This window comes from Leiobunum rupestre, chromosome 10 (assembly GCF_980474605.1).
Source record: "Leiobunum rupestre chromosome 10, qqLeiRupe1.1.hap1, whole genome shotgun sequence".
Taxonomy (NCBI): Eukaryota; Metazoa; Arthropoda; class Arachnida; order Opiliones; family Sclerosomatidae; genus Leiobunum; species Leiobunum rupestre.
This window is the reverse complement of record NC_143393.1, coordinates 50,029,278-50,041,632: the sequence shown is the minus strand read 5'-3', so window position 1 is coordinate 50,041,632 and position 12,355 is coordinate 50,029,278. Positions and strand designations below refer to the sequence as shown.

Below are 12,355 nucleotides of genomic sequence, written 5' to 3'. Positions count from 1 at the left end.
TGGGGGGGGGTTAACATAAAAAAATACACTACTTGACCATATATTCATTAAATTTTTTATCTCTAACGGTTTTCTATGGGATCAGTTCCCGAGTCTGTAAATGCAGGCATCCTATGACTCTAAGGTAGCGGGGGCACAGACAAATATACACTAAACACTAAATAAAAAAACTGCAATTAAACTTTGGTAACAATTAACTGTTAAACAAAACAACTAACTCAAATGATATTGGCGAGGGTAGAACGAACAAAAATACAATAATCCCAACGGTATAAATATACGAAGCGGAATGAGCTCTCAGCCTCGTGGGGATCTGTTGTAAATCTTTCCTCGGACAATAGCGAGGGCTTAAACTTTCTCTCTAACGGTTTTCTATGGGATCAGTTCCCGAGTCTGTAAATGCAGGCATCCTATGACTCCAAGGTAGCGGGGGCACAGACAAATATACACTAAACACTAAATAAAAAAACTGCAATTAAACTTTGGTAACAATTAACTGTTAAACAAAACAACTAACTCAAATGATATTGGCGAGGGTGGAACGAACAAAAATACAATAATCCCAACGGTATAAATATACGAAGCGGAATGAGCTCTCAGCCTCGTGGGGATCTGTTTTAAATCTTTCCTCGGACAATAGCGAGGGCTTAAACTTTCTTTCTAAGAATTCTTCTCTACGTTTCACTGGCTGCTTCAGATTTCGACCCTGGGTACTCTACTATGGAAAATTTGTACTCATCACTTGATTTTCTTCGTGGCTGCTCTTCGATTTACAGGATTCCGGATTACGGGGTTCCGAATTACGCAAGACACACGCACACGCGGTTTCTTGGAGGGGCTCGACGGGGGACTTCTTGTTTCGCGCTTTCTACACGGATGCCCGGATAACGGTAACTAACGAGCCGAATTACGGTACGGATGTCCGGATGACGACGACGAACTTCTTACCAGCGGTCTAAAACATCTGGTTAGGCGAGAGAATCGGTCTCTGTCATCTGGGTGATCAACAGGTGATTTGATGGTGATGAGGGCATTACTTTTCCCGGATTCATGACCGTCTGGATCATGCTCTTCTGGTCGGAATGCTCTGGAAGGATCTAATCTGGATAGTTAGCGAGGGTATTCTTTAAAATGTACAAGCGCGATTGATCGAACTGTCCGAGTCTTGAGCAATTTACTATCTTTACATGGCTAGCAAGATCAGAGTTCTGACCTTTTGGTTTTGTTCTGGGGACTGTGGGGCGGAGTTGTAACAAAAACAAATGGTGACCTCCCATTTTATGTGGATCATTGGTGCACCTAAGACTCGTGTCCGGTGATGGTACGGATGACGTCGCCTGACCTAGGAAAGTTCGCTCGGGGTTGCAGGGGGGTTGCCATTTAGTCTCGAGGTTACCTTCATTTTTGTCTCCAAGCAGAAACATCCGGGCGTCTTTTCGACCTTGTGGTGATGGTCTTGGAAAAAGCGCGCCTTTGCTGGGATCTTACTACCTGGTGGCGGGCTTGAGGCCCGCGAACATGATAATGGTTCCATGGAATCGCTGTGAGTGGATATTACTGGTCTAGTCCGGAAAGTTTTGGGAAAAACCTGGTTGGGACGGCTCGGAATGTATTGCACCACGGTTTTGTGACCGAGAGAAAATAATTTCATTAGGGAGAGATTTTAAATTTAGCCTAGCTGAAGGCAGGGATTTAGTTTATAATTTCTTGTAAGATAATAGTTTAATTAACCATTTTAATTTTATATTTTATAGCGGGGGTTGATCGACTTCTATTACACGCATTAACTATATTTAATTCGTATGTGGCATTCAAAAGTTATTTAAGTTTTTAGTTTACCATTAATTTTAATTCTATTTAACACTGGGATTGGTATATAGGGCTTTACCATATGTAACATAATTTCTCATAAGTATGCCACTAGCTCTATTTCTTCACTAACGGTTTGTTTCACAGATATTGCGTTATCCGTACCCTACGTAATATTTGATGTAAAATTTGACGTCATCGAATCTCAAATGCCGATTATGCCGTCGCTCAATTAGCTCTACTTCTGATCAAAGATAATTTAAACTCGTACCCTAGATTCGAATACTGAGAGCTTTCCCATTGACGGTTTTGTTACGAAGCGTTTACCCTTTTCCGGCACGTGACCTCAGAAAAATCGGGCTCCATCGGTTGCGGTAAGGCGCAAACCATGGAGCGATTTTTTTCTGAGTTCCAGCGGGAAGTGGGTAAACGCTATCGGCAACGCGCGAGAGTGTGATTTCGAATCTAGGGTACGAGTTTAAATTATCTTTGTCTGATAAACCGACGGCCATTATTTTAGTAAACAAACCGGTTTGAACAACCAAGGCTTAGGAGCTAAAATGAACTACAATATACTGTCAAGTGCTTTTAATGCAATTAATAAAGTTTTCAGAGACTCAGGTTCTAAAATAAATTTGCATTGTCAAATAAAAGAAGCAGGTTTATTGAAAAAATAGTTGAAATTCAGGTTGAGCTTTTTTGGGGCATCTACAAGGTTGGAGTCTTTGCAGATTCTTTTGAGCTTAGGCCTAACTCTTCTAGGCATGGTATGGGTTTTAAAAACGCTGGTGGAATATAACACTTCGACGACTTGTTCCATTTTCGGAAAGTTAGCTCTGAACCGAACCGTATTGGTCATTTTCCCCATTTATTAAAATTAATCCATGTTTTCCCCAACTTTTTCTTTTTCAAAACTACTCATTATTTAACTTCATCCACATAAACCGGGCGAGTTTATAAATTTCAATAAAGTTACATTGGACTGACTAAAATTCGGACGCAAAAAATTCCTTCTCAATTAAGAGGTTTTCCATTGGCTTAAATAAATATGTTAGTAGCCAATACTGTGACTCCCAAAATTGCTAGGATTAATAAAAATGTTAAAATCTAACGTAGTCCACCTTTTTACTGGTTCGTTGTGAAACAAACCGTTAGTGAAGATTTTTGAATGGAATAAAGGTACAGTGGCAACCGTATGAGTAAATATGTTACATATGGCTTTACGAATACTTAACAAAATCAATATAGATGGTCAAGAGTGGGAGGGAAAATGTAATAACAAAAGTAAACATAGCATAAAAAATAAAAAAAATTAAGTATGCGGGGGAAGATGAACCTGAAGGGTTACATTGACTTCTTATTTGAGTGTGGGAAAGAGATTTCGCAGTAGCTAATGATAGATTCGTCCAAAAACCTTGAAATTTTATCAGCAAAGCAATTGGTGCAAGAGCGTAACTAGGAACTGCAGGGGCGCTATTTACGCCACTGGGCGTAGCGAAGAGTATTTATTGGGCATAGGCTGAATTAATTTTTAGGCAACTCGAGCCAACGGGGTGTGGTGCTGGCGGAAGCTCTCTGATTGGAAGCCTGTGGGAAAAGATGTTTTATGTTATTCCGAAGTATCGTATCTGAGATAAAAATATCTCCCTCTCCCTTGGATTTGATTTATAAAAATAAAAATGTATTGGAAAAAATGGTCCCAGAAGTCACGTCTCAGAACAATATGAATTTTCTTCATTTCAAAACCTGATTATTATTATTATGTTATTACAATGAAAACAGTGTTATAATAGTTATTATAGTTATATTCTTAAACCATACTTGTCTTAATTAACTATACAAGATTATATTTAATACTGTTACTTTAATAGTATCATATGAATACCTTAATACATGGTATTCTTACATTTTATTCTGGTCTGTCTGCCAGTGCCAGATTTTTATATATATTGTTTGTTACATCATTTAGCCCCACCTGGTGGCTCCATATACAACAAACAGGAAAGGTTTTTCATAAGTTAAACCGGGTTGCGATAAGCGTTGGCGAATCTGGGAAACCATAGGGCATGATTACAATTTAAAAAATTTCACCTTTGCATGTTATTCTGAAATGATTTATGGTCCGTACAAAACTTTCTCACTCGGACCCATGAATGAATATACAATTCTACTAAATCCCAGTATTAAATGAGTCTAAGTCTTCTATTTCCTATTTATTAACATTCAGCGTTCCTACTTTATCCCATAAAGGTGCATATTAGATCGAGATAGTTAAGCGACACTTCCACAATTTGAACCAGAAAAAGTACTAATTTCACAACATATTTTGAGTGCTATTTCTGGGGTTTTAGAGAGAACAGGGCTGGAGGGCCGAACATAAAAATTTAGAATTACAGTTACTGTACTGGTCGCATTTCCAGAAAATAAGCCGATTTCAACCTAGGCTGGCAAAAATATTCTAGAGAGTCAAATCAAACGATAAATTGTAATTACCCCACCGCCACCTCTTGATTCGTTGCTGAGCCATCATTTATCAGACGACAATTTTAGAACAAAAGCTAGACTACCAACGGTGAAATATTAGACAAAATGATTTGGAAGCCAGTAACTGAAATCGAAGTACTTCGGCAAGATGTGCCTTCATAAACTATTAAACCTTAAATTTAAAATTTAATTATACAATCGCGCATAAAACGCGAGCCAGAGAACAGAGCAATATAATAACACTCTTGCTTAAGTTTAGTTTTGATTACATTTCAATGAGCTTTAATATATCTAGCTCTGTTCTCTGGCTCATGTTTAAAGGGAATACAACCTCCAGCGCGATCTGTATGGAAGACCCCCACAATTATTGGGATTACCTCATAGATATAAGAAATGTATATAAAGGTCTAGATAAATTTCGGGGCGTCTAAGCCTAACATAAAATACGGAATTGACACCTAGCAGACACCGAGGAAGGCACGTGACCAAGAGCGCGAGCTCTCTTAGCATTTTAGTACTAAGTGCTTGACTATTCCGCAGGCCTTAGTCTTTAGACACCATCTGTTGGTGACTTTTAGTATAATTTTTAAGCAGGAGACGATGGCTCTCGCGACGATAGCACGAGCTTTCTTACCGATCGATAGCGTCTTATAAGGATAGCCTGCAGAAATTACGCGTTTCTGCTAGCTGTCACCTTCGTATTCACTCCCTTTGAAATATTTTATCTAGACCTTTATATACGTTTCCTATATCTATGGATTACCTCGTCAGTAAACCACTATATAAGTAGCGCCAAAACCTCTAAAGTCTTAGGAGGGAGTGGCCAACGGCGAAACCGTTGAAGGGCGACAAAAATACCAGAGGTTATATTTCCTTTAATACGAAATCGCCGATGAGCCCTTTTTTATTTTATAATATTTAAATGTATACTTTAAAGGCATGGTTGTACCGCCATGAAGACCTATCTTGTTAAAGTACCGCAAATTGAGTTATGTATTACAACAGTTGTCTTAACAATTTTGTCTTACATAACAGTTTCTACAACCCAGTTATGCTAATTATTACTTCAGCAAATAAGCTAATTATTACTTCAGCAAATAATCTAGAATATTACGCCTTAGTCGCTATTGCCGGTGCGGGATCGACTTATTCTAATAAACTCTATGACTGGTTTCAAGAATCCATACCTTTACTTGGAATGCTTATTGCAGCAGATTTTCGTCTCGATGTGGCTGACGGTTTTTTTGACGTCACTATGTTAACATAACAAACAACTACGTGAGAGGGGAGCACGCGCAGAGGGGATTTTTTCTCTCGGAGGCGGGGCTAAATCCGTCAGAGTGTTCTTACCATACGCGATACGGCAGGATAAGCATTCCAAGTAGAGGTATGGATTCCTGCTGGTTTTCATTAGGGCTTAGTCTTAGTTTCCACTAGCGCACGTAACTGCGCGCCACTCAGATTTTGGGACGTACAACGTTTTTTAAGTGTGTAAAGAAAAAAAAAATTATGACGCTCCATAATGAAAACTAAGCTTTACGCTTGTTTTGCGTCGACGCTCGCAGCCGTAACGTTTCTGCCTTGCCGGGAGTAGTGGCTCACTCCTGTAATCCCAGGCGTCCGGGAGGCTGAGTTTGTGGATGGTCGTGTGAGGACGACTACCAATTCCCCAACGGGTGGTCGGAATACTTCCGCCACGGGTGTCCCCACCCCTGTCCCCACGTATCCCCCCGTTGGCGTGGCCGTTACACATATCTCGCCCTGATTAATCAGATGGTGTTTCGCCGGGCTCGCGGTCTTCTCAGACTCAAATCAGCCCTTTCTTCCTTGAATAAAAAAAAAAGTTTCTGCCTTGTGAAAGACAAATTTAAAAGTTAATAATCGCTTTGTCCTTTGATTTAACCACTCTGAACGCACCCCTAAAATAAAGAAATCACGACAGACTGTCGCTCAAAGTGTTGTGCAACTAATCAGTTCAGTTGTTGAAATTTCTAGAAGTGACGCAGTGTTATTGTCTTCTGTCAGATATCATTTATGGGTGTAAATACAACCTAGTTTCTATTAAATTACAAAGTTTAAGATATTTTACAAGAAAATTAACAAGGTGAAGAAATATTGATCTTCTTAGTCCATTATTTCTAAGATTAATTTTGCATTATGGTAAGAATTTGTGATTCATCCTTTTTTATTTTTTGTAGATGAAGGAGAACTGCTGAATATGACTTAAAAGCAAAGCGAATGTTTGGACTCTACTATTAACTATTGACGTTTTAGGGTCGGATTTTTCTTGAAGATTCTTCGTAGTATAGAAATAGTTATTAAGCTAAGATTTTTTTATGAGTCATACCTAAATTCCAAAGTTACCATTACATTTTTTATCTACTAAGATATCACAATTCAGATACATGCTGATTTACCAAAACATTGACACGGCAATGTTATATATTTCTGAAGTTCAGTATTTTCACTTGATATTATGCAGTGATGAAACAAATAATGTCTAATGCATGACTATCTTATTAATAGATAATTTTTCAATTAAGTTAATCGTAGTTACCAGCTGGCTGTAAGTTATTTGCGAATTAGTTTTCAATTAGAACAAGATTACCCAAGCCTCCACCAAAATGTGTTCATTCAACCATTGACAATCATGCTGACATTGGCATAAAGACGACAGAGGGTGTTTGATAGCTTCGGTATTCTTTTAGTAGGTGGTTTTTGAGGAAAAATAGGGACCCCTTTATTAATAACAGTATCAGTGACTTTACACAGCTATGGTTAAAACTTACAGAATTGTATATTTTTACAGGTTTGGCCATCAAATGATTTGGTTGTCATAAAACATTAGAAAACTATTCGCTTTCACAAATTTACTGCACTTTTCATTTAAGGATTGAAAATGTTTAGCTTTGCTTGTTAAATCAAGCAGAATATCTGAAACAGTTTTACCATAGGTGTGTCTAGTTCAAAAACAATCTAAAAAAATACTTTGTCCAATTTCTGGTTTCTCTTAAATTGAATATAACCCATATTATTAGTCACACCCCGCCCAAAAGGCTCCAATATTGGCCACTCCCTCTTATGGCTTTTGACATGTTTTTGTTATATTCCACTTATCCATATTATTAAGAATTGTTGAATATTTCATAAAGTTTAAGCTAGTAAGTGTATTCCTGGTAAATTGTGTTAAATATTATTTAACATATTTACAACTAACATTAAGTAACGCAATGTACTAATGGAATTACTATTTCAGATTAATGAAATGGACACATCCGCTGGAAACATGTCACTTGAGGAACAAAGACCGCAACCAGAGGTGGAGCCTGAAGTCATAATAGTCGTTAACAAGAGATTAAACATTGAAGCTCACGGTATGCCTAGCGGAGGTCCAACTGTAAGCGGCACAAGAGATTCAGACTTTACAAAACAGCAAGGGTTGGCCAGATTTAATAAGTCTGTTTTGAGAAGCCAGTTTCAACCTTCGAGCCTATCAGTTCCCAAACCTGTTTCTTTGTTGAACAAAAATCTATCCAACAATGCTTTAAGTACTCATGAGCTCAATGAAAGAAATCAATGGCAAAAATCCATCGCACCATCAACTAATTCAACTGTGCTTCGTAAGTACTCAACTATTTCTTGAAACATTTTTGTTTCAAGCTGGATGATGAAATCTTCGAAGGTTCTCATGATAGGGGTGTTATCCTTAGAGTTCAAAAATATTTATCCCCGAATAAGTCTGAAGTATAGGTAAATGAATGATTTCTCGAAGCGTGACAGTTCCCTAACTTACGTGAGGACAATCTTTTCAGAGATCCATTTCTTGAAGGACCATACATTTTAATTTTTTGGTGGACTTCTAACTCAAGTCATTACAAGGGGTCAGTCCTTGCAAAATTTGAATCTCAAAGTGATTTCGTAAATCCGAAACTGATTTTGAGATTTTAGAGGATGGTTTACTTGTTGGTTTCCTTGTTTTTATGCTGATTTTGAGATTTCGGAACTGATTTTCGTAATACTGACGCTAGAGGCGCTTGACATTTTGCGTATGACGTCACTCCATACGTCGCTCTCAGTATAATAATTTCGAATAACTTACACATTTATAAAACATAATTATAGACGTAGCTTCAACCATAAATCAACTTAAATAGCTTACAACCTAGATTGGCTGTAGCCTCTGAAGTTTTATTAGCTGAAAAATGTGTTTATCAGCTATATTTTTCAAAAATTAAAATGAAATCGATAATATCCGAAGAATTATTTGCCACACTTGTAACACGATGGCGCCACCGTCTTTGTATGCGATTTTATCTCCTTTATCTATCTGAGCAGCAGATTCAACAACAGTTAATGTAATTGGCTCTCTCGTTCTAATTTCAACATCAAAAACCCTTTTTACGATGTTGTTTTAAAGACAGCACCATCCCTTTGGGTTTTAACCCTAAACTCTTCCGCCAGCACCAATCCTTTGTTGTTTTAATACTAAACGCTTCTGTCAGCACCATCCCCTCGGGTTTGGAACTCTAAACTCTTACGGAACCATAACCTTGATAGTCTTTGCGTTTACAAAGTCATTGACTTTGGTGGGAAATGTTTATTTTACGGGTCGTGGTAATAATCACTTATATTTTACACGAATTTTACTGAATGTAGCACCATACGATATCCCATTTATCGCTCATTTACGTAGTGAAATGAAGATTATCCCCCTAGACTTCTAGTTAGGGAGTTACAGTAAATTAACCTAACTGATAGATATTTTAAGGGCATTATTGTTAGCATCATTTGAATTTAGCACCTTTTTAAAGGGAATATAACCTCAACGTATTCATCATTGAAGATCCCTAACAATTTGAGCTAGAATAATCAGCTAGGCTAATACCCAAGGCACCACCTTAGGCCTAAGTCATCGAGCGACTTTTAAAGCCTTTAATTCAGGTGGCCGGGTTACAATGCGTAGGAGGGTGGTGGCAAGCCCCGCAAGCCACTTACTAGCGCCAGTAATATCTAAAACAATATAATCCCGAGGCCAATATTGGAAGTGTTGGTGTTCCACACCAAATATTGATCTATTCCCTTTAAAATTCTGGTTTTTATCTAGTTAAATTAATCGTTTTCTTAAATATTATGTCTCCAATTTTTCTTTTAGAGAATGTGACTAAAGGTCCCGAAGCAACTGGTCCAAGAAGACCTCTAGCTCCATTGTACGTGTATAATCAGTGCCACGAATGTGGAATTACTTTTCTGCGCCCCGACTCTTGGTTTGCCCATCTGCGCAACGCCCACGGAGTTGGAACGACTTTCAGTAAAAAAGTCGTTTTTATTCATTACATCAAAGCGAGCTCTGCGATTGAGAAATCGAGTAACCCTGACTCGGAGACTCCGAAGTTCGACTCGTCTACGATTGGGACTTCCAATGTTCCAGAAGCGCCAATGCGCCTGCGCCGAAGACGCAAACAGATTCGAAGAGCCGCTAATATATACAAATGTAAATTATGCCACGAAACGTTCAAGAATGCGCGCGATTTCCGCCAGCATCCGCCGAATTGCCACAATAACAAAAGTAATAAGAAATGCCGCGTTTGCGGGAAGACATTCCTACGAGCCATTTACCTACGTTCGCACACGCGCACGCATTCCGAAGAACAACAATTCGACTGCCAAGTTTGCCGTCAGACATTTGATAAACCTTTGGATTATCTGAATCATTTGAAACAGCACGGTAAACGGAAACGCAATCGCGCAGTCGCCAAACCGAAAAGAAGCTACGAATGTCCGGCCTGTAAAATGACGTTTGACAAACACGCGACCTACACTGAGCACGTCAAAACGACGCACGCCGGAGAGGCGCTGTACCAATGCAACGTGTGCTCTAAGCGATTCAAAAATAAAAGCGGTCTGACCAATCACATGCCTTACCACACCGGGAAATCGCCTTTCATGTGCGAAACGTGCGGGAAATGTTTCCCGATACAAAACAGACTCAAAAGACACATGGTAATTCACGCCGAAGTCAAACCTTATCAGTGTGATATTTGTCAGAAACAGTTTTCGGCCGCCGTTCATTTAAGAAGACACAGTTCCACGCACTTGGAGGTTAAGCCCTTGCAATGTCCCATCTGCAACAAGGGTATCGCTAATAAATACAGCCTTCAAACGCATCTAAGGACGCACGAAGAGAAACCCTTTCAGTGCAACGTTTGCGGAAAATTATTGTCGCAGTCGGGTCATCTACGACGTCACATGAAGATTCACACGGGCGACAAACCGTACAGTTGTCCCGTCTGTCTTAAGCGGTTCACTCAGTCCGAGAATCTTAAACAGCACCTGCGAACTCACGCTCATAAGGCTGACGACACATTCGCTATTCTGACTGATCAAAGCGACGGATCAACGAGTCTTCAGTGCCGACTATGTCTAAAAGTACTGAAGTCTCAAGATACTTTTAATCAGCACATGAAAATACATTCGGCTGAAAAGACCTTCCAGTGCGAAGTTTGCTCCAAGAGATTCTACCAACGTTCCAATTTGCAGTCTCATATGGTGACTCACACGGGCGAAAAGCCTTTTCATTGCGAAATTTGTCACAAGAGGTTCACTAATCGATCCGGGAAACATCAGCATATGTTAAGACACAATAAGGAAATGCGCTATCACTGCAGCGTCTGCAGCAAAGGCTTTTACCAACAAGCGGCCGTTACTCTGCACATGCAAGTACACACTGGCGAAAGGCCTTTCGAGTGCCACGTTTGTCATAAGAAATTAACCCAGAAAGTTCATTTGAAACGCCATCTAGATGTACTTCACGGCATTAAGGAGTAACATTAAAAATAGTAATACGCGTTAGTGATTAATTTCAAGGCACTTGCGCACACTGTTCCATATTACGTCATCGCGTCAGCAATTGCCAAAGTTGTATGTGGTTATATGATAAATAAATTTTAAATCATTAAACCAAAATAAATGTATTTTTTTTTACTTCAATCATAAGCGTCAAAATAACTACAGGTATGACACTTGGGTAATTTTTTATACATTATTCAAAGTAGAGAGTTGCAGAGACCATTTACCCATACAGTGACTATCCGTTTCCGAAACGCCGAGTTAAATATGCCTTTGTTTCCGCTCCGAGATATGACCGTCTTAAAACACTTTTCCGATTCTGCTCCGAGACTCATTAAGATAATGCCGATTCCGCTCCGAAATTTTGCGTTTTTTACACTAAGATCACGTACTGTTTTGTCCGCCGATGCCGTCGCCGAATCTGACATAACCCTTCAACTAGTGTTGTTCATTTTCCGGAAAAATAAAATGCGGAAAATTTTCCGCAAATCGGAAAAACAACAAATTGAAACATAAATTACTTTTTAAATGTTTTTAACTTTTTATCGATAGAAAATGTCTAATATCAGTAAACATACTGCAAAACATTAATAGTGTACTTGGTGTTACATGGTTAATCAGTTTAAACTAGTCTAGAGGTTCAGTTTTACTTTTATACTCGAAAAAATGTGGCGAAAATGGCGCTTTATTTCAATTTGCAAACAATATATTAGACTAATCATGAAATTAAAACATTTTCTATTTTTTCGGAAAAATACGGAAAATTTTCCGACTTACAACACTAGCTTCAACCGTAAGGTTTAGAAGGGTCAATCGATAGAAAAAATCAGATCGTCAATAGACCAATATTTATTTGGTCACTTGGGGGCCCACAAGTTGGTAATTTGCCCATTTCATAATTTTAGTAGATTTTCGACCACAAAATGGTTGAATAGATAAGAAATAGTCGGATGTTTCAACCATAAAAAAGGCGGAACACTTCGAAATTAAAGAGTACTCAAAACATAACCTGTTCAATCACAAAATGGCGGAACACATAAAAATGCTTAGTGTTTTGGCATTACAGTTTCCTATTTTTAGGCATTTGTCTTAAAGAACAATTAATAAATCGATCGATCCATTGACCGCGAATTGTATGTCCCATCTGCTAGCTGTCTCTATAATGGCATTCGTGCTCTCACGTGATATGTTACTTTCGACGTCACAGTCGCCAGCG

The 12,355-nt window shown here is 38.7% G+C and overlaps 1 protein-coding gene across 1 annotated transcript; it reads left to right on the top strand.

Moving 5' to 3' along the window:
* The first annotated feature begins 6,161 nt into the window (after positions 1-6,161).
* Positions 6,162-11,239, top strand: LOC149926143 (uncharacterized). Its single transcript, XM_090160686.1, has 4 exons — positions 6,162-6,397; positions 6,492-6,568; positions 7,550-7,913; positions 9,446-11,239. Exons 3-4 carry the CDS (start codon positions 7,559-7,561, stop codon positions 11,116-11,118), a joined length of 2,028 nt encoding a protein of 675 aa, XP_090016812.1. The 5' UTR covers positions 6,162-6,397; positions 6,492-6,568; positions 7,550-7,558; the 3' UTR covers positions 11,119-11,239.
* The last annotated feature ends 1,116 nt before the right edge of the window (positions 11,240-12,355 follow it).